Source organism: Pleurodeles waltl, chromosome 3_1, assembly GCF_031143425.1.
Source record: "Pleurodeles waltl isolate 20211129_DDA chromosome 3_1, aPleWal1.hap1.20221129, whole genome shotgun sequence".
In the NCBI taxonomy this organism is placed as follows: Eukaryota; Metazoa; Chordata; class Amphibia; order Caudata; family Salamandridae; genus Pleurodeles; species Pleurodeles waltl.
Window position 1 is genome coordinate 246,191,212 of NC_090440.1, and position 14,694 is coordinate 246,205,905.

General features: G+C 46.5%; 1 protein-coding gene across 1 annotated transcript in view; it reads right to left on the reverse strand.

Annotated features, from left to right (window-relative positions):
* LOC138284000 (dual oxidase maturation factor 1-like) overlaps window positions 1-14,694 on the reverse strand; it is a 415,581-nt gene that overhangs the window by 56,581 nt on the left and 344,306 nt on the right. The window contains exon 4 of the mRNA XM_069222333.1: window positions 10,216-10,350. Within this exon, the coding sequence (XP_069078434.1) occupies window positions 10,216-10,350 (135 nt within the window). The remainder of the gene's footprint in view (window positions 1-10,215; window positions 10,351-14,694) is intronic.

Sequence of the window (14,694 nt, forward strand, 5' to 3'; positions counted from 1 at the left end):
CAGCACCTGGGGCTACCGCCCCCCACTCTCCACAGCCACAGTGGTTGGAGAGCTTTGAGAGGCCTGGGGCCTGGCTCTCATCCCTGGCAGCTGCCAGTAATCACTGTGGCTTGCTGTCCGGGTGGACAGAGTTATCCCGGGGGAGGGGACAAGTGTCACACCCCAGGGGTAGAGTGGGCAACACCACTGTGTTGGTCATGGTGGTACTATCCTGCTCCTGGGATACATCTGTGAACAAAGTAAGGTTAGGTGCTGCACAGATGGGATCCGCAGGTAAGGAGAAAGGTTCCCCATGGGTTGGCTTAGTGGGCCCTGAGAGTATGGACAGAGGGATCCAATTGGAGTCAGGAAGGCGAAGAACTGGAGCATGCCCCTGCTGTTGTGGGCCTGGGTCCTTGTTCTGTCGCCTCAAACAGGGAAGTACATCAGGATAGTGATTGTTCTCCCCTGGCTTTAGGCTGGTAGGGGGTCATGTTGGACCTGGCTTTTTGACAGGGACATCCCCAAACTTTTTGCCTCCTTCCTCCTATTTTTTCTGACCTGTTGTTGTTTGCTTTTGACCTCTGGGCACTTTACCACTGCTAACCAGTGCTAAAGTGCATATGCTCTCTGTGTAAATGGTACTATTGATTGGTTTATCCATGATTGGCTATTTAATTTACTTATAAGTCCCTAGTAGAGTGCACTATATGTGCCTAGGGCCTGTAGATTAAATGCTGCTAGTGGGCCTGCAGCACTGGTTGTGCCACCCACTTCAGTAGCCCCTTAACCCTGTCTCAGGCCTGCCATTGCAAGGCCTGTGTGTGCAGTTTCACTGCCACTTCGACTTGGCATTTAAAAGTACTTGCCAAGCCTAGAACTCCCCTTTTTCTACATATAAGTCATCCCTAATGTGTGCCCTAGGTAACCCCTAGAGCAGGGTGCTGTGTAGGTAAAAGGCAGGACATGTACCTGTGTAGTTATATGTCCTGGTAGTGTAAAACTCCTAAATTCGTTTTTACACTACTGTGAGGCCTGCTCCCTTCATAGGCTAACATTGGGGCTGCCCTCATACACTGTTGAAGTGGCAGCTGCTGATCTGAAAGGAGCAGCAAGGTCATATTTAGTATGGCCAGAATGGTAATATAAAGTCCTGCTGACTGGTGAAGTCGGATTTAATATTACTATTCTAGAAATGCCACTTTTAGAAAGTGAGCATTTCTTTGCACTAAAATCTTGTTGTGCCCTTCAATCTACATCTGGCTAGGTTTAGTTGACAGCTCCTTGTGCATTCACTCAGACACACCCCAAACACAGGGTACTCAGCCTCACTTGCATACATCTGCATTTTGAATGGGTCTTCCTGGGCTGGGAGGGTGGAGGGCCTGCCCTCACACAAAGGACTGCCACACCCCCTACTGGGACTCTGGCAGACAGGATTGAACTGAAAGGGGGCTTGGTGCATTTCTTAGACACTCTTTGAAGTCACCCCCACTTCAAAGGCACAACTTAGTATAAAACAGGGCCTCTGCCCTACCTCATCAGACACTTGCTGGAGAAGAAACCTGAACCAGAAACTACATCCTGCCAAGAAGAACTGCCTGGCTGCTCAAAGGACTCACCTGTCTGCTTTTCTACAAAGGACTGCTGCCTTGCTGTTGGCCTGCTGCCTTGCTGAACTGCCTGGCTGCTCAAAGGACTCACCTGTCTGCATTTCTACAAAGGACTGCTGCCTTGCTGTTGGCCTGCTGCCTTGCTGAACTCTTGTGTGGCTGTAAAAGTGCTCTCCAAGGGCTTGGATAGAGCTTGCCTCCTGTTCCCTGAAGTCTCAGGACCAAAAAGACTTCTCTCTTCCTCTTGGACGCTCCGTGCGCCGAACTTTTAGACGCACAGCTTGTTCCGTGGCAAGAAAAACGCCGCACACCGACGCTGATCGACGCGACGTCTTCGGAACGACCGAAACTTTGACGCACGGCCTCGCAAGGACAACGCTGCCCGACTTCCCGGGAGAAATCGACGCGACGCCTGCCGTGAGATCAAAACTTTGACGCACGGCCTCGCTAGGACAACGCCGCCCGACTCCGCAGGAGAAATCGACGTGACGGCTGCCGTGAGATCGAAACTTTGACGCACGGCCTCGCAAGGACAACGCCGCCCGACTCCCAGGAGAAATCGACGCAACGCCTACCGTGAGATCAAAACTTTGCCGCACGGCCTCGCAAGGACAACGCCGCCCGACTCCGCAGGAGAAATCGGCGCAACGCCTGCCGTGAGATCGAAACTTCGACGCGCAGCCCCGCAGAACGACGCGCAGCCGGAAAACAAGCAGGAAAATCCACGCACAGACCCGGGACATCTGGTACTCCCCGCAAACCACAGTAAGAGACTGTCCGCACGCCGGAAACGACGCACGACTCCCCGCGTGGAAAATAACGACGCAAGTCCGTGTGTGCTGAGGAGAAATCGACGCACACACCGGTTTTCCACGTACCTCTTCTCCTGTGGCCCTCTGAGGAGATTTTCCACCAGAAACCAGGTACTTTGTGCTTGAAAGAGACTTTGTTTACTTTCTAAAGACTTAAGACACTTTATATCACTTTTCAGTGATATCTTTACAAATTCATATTGCAACTTTGATCGTTTTGACCTGAAGATACCTAGATAAATATTATATATTTTTCTAAACACTGTGTGGTGTATTTTTGTGGTGTTACGCTATGGTGTTGTATGATTTATTGCACAAATGCTTTACACATTGTCTTCTAAGTTAAGCCTGACTGCTCGTGCCAAGCTACCGGAGGGTGAGCACAGGCTGATTTTGGATTGTGTGTGACTTACCCTGACTAGAGTGAGGGTTCTTGCTTGGACAGAGGGCAACCTGACTGCCAACCAAAAACCCAATTTCTAACACACCTTCTTTCTCCTATTACAGATATTTGGGACATTGTTTCAGCGACTAGTAATGCTAGCCACTGCTATGCAATTTGCCTCAGTTTGACACTTCTGCTCTACCCTAGTGTTAAGCATTAGTGACTCCCCCTTCAAGATATCTCCGTAGGATGACATATTAATAAATGTTTTATTAATTTGTTGCAGTAATCATGTCTTAGGCTACTGAGAAACACATTAGTGGCTAATTAATGAATACAGTGTGGTTGCCAGGAGTTAGAAAGACTATGAAGCCCCTTGTGGTATGCTCAAGACATTTAGGCTACATTTAGTGGACCTTTTCAGGTAAATTACTTTAATAGGAAAATTTGGATTATGTATATCAATTGGCCTCCCTTTCAATTGATAAGACAGGGATCATGAGAGAAGATTTTGTAGATTATTCCAGTGTAGCATTCTACATAGATTTGTACACGACTTTAAAGAAACACCCAAAATAATTACCGTCTACCATGTAGATATAATTAGGGCTGGGTCTTATGGTGCTCTTCCTAATTATTTACATCACTACCATGATAAGCACTGTCAGTCCATGCTACTGTCAAGCTGCTCCAACACCAGCATCACCTTTGTATTTTGAGAATGTCAGGATAAAATGGATACGACTGACTCTGGAGTGTGAGTCCATACTAGTATTTAAAGATTGAAAAGGATGTATGTTAATCAACAGTGATGAATGCAACGAATGCTCTGATGCACTCTCTGACAGTTCACACAATAATCCTAAATAAATTAATAGAGTTTTTTAATTTGAAGGTGGAAATCAATATTGTCTATATTGTACTTCCTTCTTGATGTTTTATGCAAGAACATCAGCTTATAAGGGGATAAAGTAAATTGGACTATCCATTACCTTACAGTGGATAATACCTTGGAACAGAGTTCAACAACATGAGAATGGTGTATATACTCACACTGTTAGTGCTCCTGCTGTGTCTGTGACAAGAATAATTGCAGGATATCGGGCCAGATGTACATAGCCTTTTGTTGGTCGCACACGGTCCAATTCGCAGAATCAGGCCATTTGCGACCAAGAAAAAGCATTTCCCTAGGTACAAACCCACATCTGAGATTCAGTCATCTATTTACCGAATCACATAATGGGTTTGCGACTTGCTAATTTTGGGTTTGGGCATCCCTTCCTAATAGCAACTTGGCGTGGTCACTGTGATTGTTTTGTGACAGTGAATGCGGTCGCAAAACAATCGCAGTTACCACCAATTTCCAATTGGCATTACCCCATTTGTGAAAGGGAAGGGGTCGCCAAGGGACCCCTTCCCCTTTGTGAATGCATGCAAAAACGTTTTGTAGGAGCAGGCAGTGGTCCCACAGACCACTGCCCACTCTTAAAAAGTGAAACTGAAAAGTTTCATTTTTTGCTTTTTAAATGCAGCAGGTTTTTCTTTCAGGAAAACAGGCTGTGTTTAAAAAAAAAGATTGCTTTATTTAAAAGCAATCACTGACATGGTGATCTGTTGACACCAGCAGGCCACCATCCTTGTGATTTTTGTGATTCCCAGTAAGTCGAAATTGTGACCTACCTTATTGCTAATGAGGTTGGTCTATTTGCGATCCACTGGGAATCGCAAAAGAAACTCAATGGAGTTTCGCACATTTGGAATTGTGATTTCCTAATTGCGATTTGCATGGAATCTGTTAGAAATGGGGTTTCTGGTTGGCTAGGGTATGCATCTCAGCCAGGCAGAACTTACCCACTCTAGTCAGGGCAAGGGAGTTACACGTCCAAGATAACCCCTGCTCACCCCCTTGGTAGCTTGGCACGAGCATTCAGGCTTAACCCGGAGGCAATGCGTAAAGCGTTTGCACAACACACACATACATGTGACGCAATATCCCCACCACAAAGGAAACACAACACCAGATTATATGAAAATACACTGTATTGTACACAACGTAATTATTAGACCAACATCACATAACAGTACTATCCTGCTACCTTAGCAGTTGTCAGAACGTTACACATTAGTTCCTCTGCAAACTAGCAGTAGTCACACATAACACACAGGTTACTCAATATTCTGCAACATAAGCAGTAGTCAGGAAACACGTTATCACATTAGCATACTTGTCATAAGAATATCATAAAACGCCCATAGTAGGAACATTAGAAAACCTATGGCAAGTTAGGAAAACATATTAGCAAGACATGCCCATAACAGGAACATGTGCACATATATGTAGAAGCATCAAAGAACAGGTAGGCAATATATCACAATTAGAAAAGTCTGTAACAAGAACTTCAATTATGATCCTATTGGTCCATTTAACAGTACCTGGTAGATGGCAGAGGCACCTCCAGTGGCTAAAACGAATCATGGGGCCCCCGGCGCTCTTCTGCGCAAAACGGGGGCCTCCCTAAACTTGGCAAATGGAGAGGGGCGGCACACACCCTCTCGGATTCCTTGCCAGGCCCCTTCTGGGACCCGGGATCATTGGGGGGCCCCCCCGGGCCTCCACCGGCCCTCTCCAAGGGGGGCCCAAGTCAGGGAAATCCTTGGGTTAAGGAGGGGGGTGCCACGCACCCCCTCCGATCTGCGAGCAGGCCCCTCTGGGGGCCCGCAACCTCCTGGGGTCTCCCGGGGCCTCCGTCGGCCCTTGCAGCAGGGGAGACCCCTTTGTGATGGCCTCGGGCCCACGAGGGGGCCCACCAGAGAGTTGGCGGCGGGGGGGCGAGCCTCCGATGAGGCTGTCTCCCCGGCCGCGCACTGCAAAGCGAGCCCTCCGGGGCTGGAGCAGGGGAGGGAGAGGCGTCCTCCTCTCCCTCCTGCTCCGACGGCAACACCGGCACCAGGTCGGGCCGGCCGGTGCCCCGGGGGCGCTCCTTGGAGCGATCCCTACCCCGGGGGCACCGCTAGGAGCAGGCTTGCTCCTCGTTACTTTGAAAAGGGGTTTCTTGTGCCCCGGGGGCACTGAGCTGAGCGCGATCCTCGCGCTCGGCAATAACTTGAAAACCCGGCTGCGGCGGTGATCCCAAACAGCAGGAGAGCGCTTTTCAGAGCGCTAGCACACATTTTAAATCCCGGGCTGCGGCGGTGATTTCCCTGCACGAAAGAAAAGCGCCTTCAAAGCGCTATAGCACATCCACAAGCTCGGGCTGCGGCGGTGATTTCTCTGTTAGCAAAAGAAAAGCGCCTTCAAAGCGCAATGGCCCCTCAGCAGCCTCAGTCATCAAAAGAATGCCTCATTCCTCATAAAAGCAGGATCGTAGCAGGGGTCAGGGGCCACAGCACCCTGCCCCTGGGAACAATTAAACAAGAAGGAGCACAGGGCTGGTGGGCCCAGCTACAGGCCAGCACAAGGGGTGCAGATGGTGGCAGTTCCTCCTAGTGACCAGGCAGGTCACAGGTCAGCACAGCAGCAGCAGTCCATGGCGGTTTCCTGGTGAGTCCATTCATCAGCGTTCTGTGTCCAGTTTCAAGTTCCAAGAGTGTTCAAATTGTGGGGAAAATTCCCCTGTACTTATAGTCTTTTTTTACAGTGTTTTACAATGACAGGGAGAGGAGGTTCCAGGCAGTTACAACTGGTTCTGGGAGTGCCACCTCTCTCCTTTCAGCACAGGCTCCAAACATCAGTGGGGGGTTAACGACCCTATTGTGTGAGGCCAGGGCACAGCCTTTACAAATGTAGGTGTGCCCCGCCTCTCCCTTCTCTCAGCCCAGGAAGACTATTCAGTATGTAGATGCACCTCAGTGACACCTCCACCCTCCCTGTGTACAGGCTGTCTGAAAAGTATGCACAAAGCCCCAACTGTCACTCTGCCCAGACGTGGATTGGAGTCAAGCTGCAAAACACCAGAATTATAAGCACAGATAAATGCGCACTTTCTAGAAGTGGCATTTCTGTGATAGTAATAAAAAATACACCCACACCAGTAAGCAGTATTTATTATCACCATCACAACCATACCAAACACGCCTACGCTACCCCTCATAAATCAGACAATACCCTTTACACATAAGGCAGGGCACTTCTAATGCAATCCTATGAGAAGGCAGCACTCACAGCAGTGAGACACCAAGTTAGGCTGTTTGTCACTACCAGGACAGGCCATGCAATATGGCACATGTCCTGCCTTTCTACATACATGGCACCCTACCCATAGGGCTAGCTAGGGCGTACTTTAGGGGTGATTTACATGTAGTAAAAGGGGAGTTCTGGGCCTGGCAAGTAAATTTAGATGCCAGGTCCCTGTGGCAGAAAACTGCGCACACAGGCCCTGCGCTAGCAGGCCTGAGACGGGTTTGAAAGTCTACTTCAGTGGGTGGCGCAAGCAGCGCTGCAGGCCCACTAGTAGTATTTAATTTACAGGCCCTGGGTATAGAGATACCACTGTACAAGGGACTTATAGGTAAATTAAATATGCCAACTAGGTATCAGCCAATCATACCAACTTTAGATGGGAGAGCACCTACACTTTAGCACTGGTCAGCAGTGATAAAGTGCTCAGAGTCCTAGAGCCAACAGCGAAAGGTCAGAAAAACCAGGAGGAAGGAGACAAAAAGACTAGGGATGACCATGCGTATGGCCAAAAGTCCAACACAACCCCCTACCAGCCAAAATCCAGGGGAGAACAATCAATACCTTGATGTACTTTCCTGATTGGGGCGATAGAACAAGGACCCAGGCCCACAACAGCAGGGGCATGTTCCAGTTCTACGCCTTCCTGACTCCACTGGGATCTCTCTGTCAATGCGTCCCAGGCAGCCTAGACCAACCCACGGGTATTCTCTAGCTGCCAATGGCCAGAACCAGGCCCCAGGCCATCTAGGAGCCTCTGGTGTCTGAAACCATAATGAGTGGGGGGCGGTAGCCCCAGGTGCAAAGCAACCTGTCTCCACTCCATTTCTGATCAGTTCAGGGGCTCTACCCTGCCACTGATCCACCAACCTAGGGTCCGCACCCATAGGTTCTACAGGGGCTAGAGGCGAGGCTCTCCTCCCTCTACCCCTCCTTCTAGGATCCCGCCCTCCTCTCCTAGGAGGGGTATCACCAGAATCCACACTTGCCAGGGTGCTGGGTACAGCAGCCCTGCACAACTTTCTCGCCAGCCCAGGATCACTACCTGGCGACTGTCCACCCAACCTAGGGACGACACCCTTGGGTTGCACCGGGGTCCGGGGCGGGCTTCCCCCTCCCTGAACCCCACTTCCAGAGTCCTGCGTCTCCCCACCTCGGGAGAAGCCACCAGAAGTTTCACACGGGGGGTGAGCACACCAACCGCCCCCCCAACCAGATCAGAGTTTACCCCCTGAACCTGTCTATCTAGTCCAGGGACGACGCCCTTAGACTGGACCATTGCCCAGCGAACCAGGACTTCCTTGGGAGTACACCTACCCCCTACCAGATCAGAGCTTACCCCCCGAATCTGGCAATCCAACCCAGAGTCACTACCCTGCGGTTGAACCACTGCCTGGCGCACAAGGACTTCCTTGGGAGCACACGTACTCCCCATTAAGTCAGAGTTTACCCCCTGAACCTGATCATCCAACCCAGAGTCACCACCCTGCGGTTGAATCATTGCCTGGCGCACCAGGACTTCCTGGGGGGCACACCTACCCCCCACCAGGGAAACACTTTCCCCAAGGGCCACACAAGAGTCTGGCTGGCGCAGGTCTCCTGACCTCTGCCCATCGGACAGAGTCTGGATTCCCCCCAGCCCAGAAATGGTCTCCCCAAGGTCAGCACCTCAGCCAGGCAGAACTTACCCACTCTAGTCAGGGCAAGGGAGTTACACGTCCAAGATAACCCCTGCTCACCCCCTTGGTAGCTTGGCACGAGCAGTCAGGCTTAACCCGGAGGCAATGCGTAAAGCGTTTGCACAACACACACATACATGTGACGCAATATCCCCACCACAAAGGAAACACAACACCAGATTATATGAAAATACACTGTATTGTACACAACGTAATTATTAGACCAACATCACATAACAGTACTATCCTGCTACCTTAGCAGTTGTCAGAACGTTACACATTAGTTCCTCTGCAAACTAGCAGTAGTCACACATAACACACAGGTTACTCAATATTCTGCAACATAAGCAGTAGTCAGGAAACACGTTATCACATTAGCATACTTGTCATAAGAATATCATAAAACGCCCATAGTAGGAACATTAGAAAACCTATGGCAAGTTAGGAAAACATATTAGCAAGACATGCCCATAACAGGAACATGTGCACATATATGTAGAAGCATCAAAGAACAGGTAGGCAATATATCACAATTAGAAAAGTCTGTAACAAGAACTTCAATTATGATCCTATTGGTCCATTTAACAGTACCTGGTAGATGGCAGAGGCACCTCCAGTGCCTAAAACGAATCATGGGGCCCCCGGCGCTCTTCTGCGCAAAACGGGGGCCTCCCTAAACTTGGCAAATGGAGAGGGGCGGCACGCACCCTCTCTGATTCCTTGCCGGGCCCATTCTGGGACCCGGGATCATTGGGGGGCCCCCCGGGCCTCCACCGGCCCTCTCCAAGGGGGGCCCAAGTCAGGGAAATCCTTGGGTTAAGGAGGGGGGCGCCACGCACCCCCTCCGATCTGCGATATGCAGATGCAATATGGCACATGTCCTGCCTTTCTACATACATGGCACCCTACCCATAGGGCTAGCTAGGGAGTACTTTAGGGGTGACTTACATGTAGTAAAAGGGGAGTTCTGGGCCTGGCAAGTAAATTTAGATGCCAGGTCCCTGTGGCAGAAAACTGCGCACACAGGCCCTGCGCTAGCAGGCCTGAGACAGGTTTGAAAGTCTACTTCAGTGGGTGGCGCAAGCAGCGCTGCAGGCCCACTAGTAGTATTTAATTTACAGGCCCTGGGTATAGAGATACCACTGTACAAGGGACTTATAGGTAAATTAAATATGCCAACTAGGTATCAGCCAATCATACCAACTTTAGATGGGAGAGCACCTACACTTTAGCACTGGTCAGCAGTGATAAAGTGCTCAGAGTCCTAGAGCCAACAGCGAAAGGTCAGAAAAACCAGGAGGAAGGAGGCAAAAAGACTAGGGATGACCATGCGTATGGCCAAAAGTCCAACAGAATCGCAATTAGGAAATCGCAATTCCAAATATTCGTACATGTGGCCCTTTGTTTTAAAGCACAACCAATCTGATAACTTTGAGCAGATTGAAAAGGGAGAACACTAGAGACTTGCTAAATGGAAACATAACCACCAGGAATGGTGTATATTTGGATCTTTAGGCCAAGTGAGCAAGTGTCTCTTCACCATTGCAGGTACAGTTGCACAAGACCTCACCTGTTAAAGTGATGTTGAGTCCTTTCAATCCAACCCGCAGCCCGATGTCGACATTCATTACTATGTTGCTGAATGATTTATAGGTGGTGTTCACATTGACCAAGCCTGTTTCCCAGTCGCTGGTGAAGTTAACAGCTGTTGAAATTGAAACAAAGGTTCATATGTAAGTTACGAAAAACATAGGGATAAACCCCAGTAATCAGTCTTAATGCTCTCTTAAGGAAGCACAGCGATAGGTTGTTTTCTTGACAGTTCAGGAAGGGGACAATGTTGGATCTTCATCCAGAAAACGTACACTCAACAAGAGTCAGGCCTTCCAATGGAATGAGGAGAAAACGGAATACAGATATGGTTAAAGTTAAGTTAGCTTTGGTTATTCACATATGTTTAAAGAATGCAAACCATGACTAAATGACGTGCTCATACTTCATGTATAGATGCTATTACAAATTGCATCTTTAGACCAGATTACATTTAACATTACTTTTAACACTTTCAAAGAGCCAACCATTAAAATTTCTGAGCTTTGTTTTAAACATACTTATAACCAAAGTTTTCTTTTTGTATAAGTAAAAGTAACAACTTGTGTTAAAGCCTACAATGAATATGTGATGAATCACTGGATTCAGCAATTGTGAAACATTGATGGACTGTTTATACGGACATGAAACACTCAGAGTTTTCATACTTATAACAAACACTATCCATAATGTTAAAATAGGATATTTCAGTCAATTTCTGTTCTCTTTGATGTTATGAATAGTCTAACAGTTCGACGTGGGGGCATGGCACCCAATCTCCTTCATCTGGACTACTCCTGCTAGCATGGCCTTGAGGGGGGTGCACTGGGGTTGTCCAGGCTCAGCTCTATGCATCGTTCAGCCTTGCACTGTAGGGGTTGGTGGCAGGTGTGCCACTTTTAGACATATGTGGGATATTTATCTTGTTAGTTCCCTGTCTCTGTGATTAATCTACATAAATGTATAAGATTATGAGATTTACAAAAGTCCTCTAGGCCTCTGTGGTTAATCCATTTATATGTATAAGATTATGAGATTTACAAAAGTTCTCTATTTCCATGCTATGGGTACTGGTTTGTTTTATTGAGAGAGATGATACATGGGCTGGTATTTGTTATTAAGAAATTCCCATCAGTGTAATTTAAAACATTTTTAGGTATGCAGGTATTTAGAAGGGAAAAGAAGGGAACCCTTTGCATACGGACTGAAGCATCATCTTTAGGAAATGATTCTTGTATCTGGGATGTCAATAGCCATGAGGCAGGTGGTTCCAATTCTTGCGTTGATCCAGGTTAGCGATCACTGAATGAGGCTTGTGGGAGATGGAGAGAGTCCGTGACACTGCCACCCGTTGGAAAGTTAATTAAGTAATACAGGCATAAAACCAGGTTCCTTAAATGTGCCTTTACAGAGGAAACTTTAGAAAAAAGTCAATATGCTGAGTTATACATGCCTAAAAGAGAAATTCCTGAATGTGACATGGCTGGCAACTCTGCATCTATAAAGGATCTTTGGATGTCAGAATCAAAGTAAGGGGGTTTATCAACCTAAAGTGAATTACTGTGCAGTAAAACTACAATTAAGGCAAAAGCTTAAACATTCATTGGCAAAGCCAATAGATCTGGCTTTTATGTACAAATAGATGTACATAACGGTGTTCACAAATGCAGTTTGCATGCATTGTATGCAGAAATGTTGCTTATAACATTAAAGCCTGTCCCACTGGCTTTGTCAGTGCTGGGAACAATAGCAAAGGGGTTGCGTCTGTGTAGAATGCATGTAGGAGAAAACAAAATGAATGCTACAAATAGCATAGTTGAATATATTTTCTAGACATGGAGGAATGAAACAATGAAAACATTTTCTGGAAAGTGAAGTGATACATTGACAACTGATAGCATGAGGTAGGAGTATAATACTTGTTAAATGACAACATTAAAAGAGATAAGTACTTGTAGTAGCAATGTTTATTCAGCGTTTCTCTCTCCACCTCAGTCACCCTCCGACTCTCACAGGTTAGAATCACGACTCCCTAACATTCTGATGTAGGCTCATTCCTCAACAGAAGGAATGTTCCATTCTATATTACAGGACAGGTGAGAAGGAGTTGAACCATTATGACATATAAAGGCATGTGGTAATAAACAGAACTGAACCATCATGAAATATGATGACGTGGTATTAAACTGAATAAACATAAAACATAACATCATAATTATAACAATAATCTCTTTGAATGGAGCCAAGCCAAAGAACACGTTTTTCATATTTTAAAGATTTGCTAAAAATATGTCATTCCGTAAGTTGCACCTTCAAGCAAAACCTACAAAGGGACACTTTCCTTACCTCTATAGGCCATTGTTATCAAAAATGTAAATAATCATGCACTAATATTTGGTGTATTTTGTCATTCATGGCCATTCTTCTTTGAGGGTCATTTAGGGTATGTGGAAAGTCTGCAAAAAATCCGGTGAAATGTTTGAAAAATGTTTTTCAGTGCATTTAATGATATTCATTTGCATTACGAGAAATGTACTACATTCTGCACATATTCCAACCAGAGAACAAACAATAAAATTGTGTGAATATGTACCCCAGTAGTTTCTGAAAAGGAGAAAGAAACAGTGCTTGCAAATATATCTTTACATTTGCGGTAATGGTATGATAACTAGTGGTAATGGTTTTACTGAACCTGCGGTTTACTAACACAACATTTGACATTCTATAAATGTCTCTATAAGTGGGGCAGTGCTAATTTCTCCCAAATGGCATGCAGAGCATCTCCATTGTGTGGTGGAATGTAGTCCTGAAAGTGCTTCCACTGATGTCCTAAAAACAAACTATTTTTCTGTGTTGCTCGACTTCACGAAGGGCCTTATACCTCCATCCCTTATATTGCCCTGTAACTCATCCCAGGATTTTTAACTACAGGGACATTAATAATCAAGGAAATGGGGTGGTGATAAATACAACAGGGATCATAAGTGGGGCCCTGAGGGTAGCCTTAAAAGTGAAGATTTACAGGGGCAATCTGTAATTTGATTCCGAATTTCACCCTTAGGCTCTCCCTGCTTTCAGCAGGCAGAGTCCCTGACTGAGCGTTAAGTGGTAGTAAGGCATTTGTAGGGTTCAGGAAAGGGTAGCATTAAAGTGCAGAAAGGAGTTTTTTGGGGGTTTAGGTACAGGTATCAGTAAAGGGTAGTAAGAATTTTTATCGTTCAGCAATTAGTACCCTTAGAAGGTACTAATGGGGTTTTAGGGTTCAAGGAAGGATAGCTTGTAGGGGGTGTTAGGGTTTTTAGGGTTCAGGGATGGGCAACATTGAGGAATAATAACGTTTTGTAGGGTACAAGAAAGAATAGTTTCAAAGAGTTTGTAGGGTTCAGGAAAGCACATTGTTAAGAGGTAGTAAGAGCTTTTGAAGGTTTTAGAAGGTTAGCGTTAAGCACCGTGAAGGGTAGTGTTAAGAGGTAGTAAAGGGTTTAAAAGTTTAGGTGTTAAGGAGTAGTACCAGTTATTAGGGTTCAGGGATAGATACAATTTTCAAGTTCAAGGAAGGCAAGTGTTAAGGAATAGTATGGAGTTTTTAGGACTTAGTGTAGGGTAGTGTAGAGGGGTAGCAAGGGTTTTTTAGGGTTCACTGATGAGTAGCTTTAAGTGGTAGTAAGGGTCTTTATGATTCAGGGAAGGGTAGTGTTAAAGTAGTAAGGGTTTTTCAGGGTTCAGCGATGGGTAGTGTTTACAAGGAAGGAAGGGTCTTTAAGATTCAGGAAATAATAGTGATAACGGGTGGTAAGAGGGTTTTAGGGTTCAGGTATGTGTACCATTATAGGGGTAGTTTTTCTGATTCACCGAAGGGTAGAGTTAGGAGTTAGTATGAGGTTTTCAGGATTGAAGGAAGGGTAGTTCTAGCAGACAATCAGGTTTTTAGAGTCCAGGAAAGAGCAGCATTAAGGGGTAGTAAGAGGTTTTAAGTTCAGGGAGCAGTAGTGCCACACTGGGGCTTTAGGTTTCCATGTTTGGTGGGCCATTTTGGGTCTCAGGGATTAGTAGCACTAAGGGGCAGTGAAGAGATTGTAGTGGTCACAGAAGGGAACATTAAGGGATTTCTAGGGTTCATGGAAGGGTATCGTTAAGTGGTAGTAAGGGATTTTTAGGGTTCATGAATCAGCAGTATTAAGGGGTAGTAAAGAGTTTTCAGGTTTCAGGAAAGGGAAGCTTTAAGGGATAGAAAGGTGTTTTAGGGTTCACGTATAGACAGCATTAAAGGGTAGTTGGAACAAAAGGGCCAGGAATGGGTAGCGTGAACGGGTAGCAACAGTTTGTAGGGTTCTGGGAAGGGTAGCTGTAAGAGGTAGTAATAGGTTTTTAGGGTTCAGGGATGGGAAGCTCTAAGGGGTGGTAAGGGTTTTCTAAATTCAAGGATGAGTAATGATAAGTAGTAATAAGGGTTTTAGGA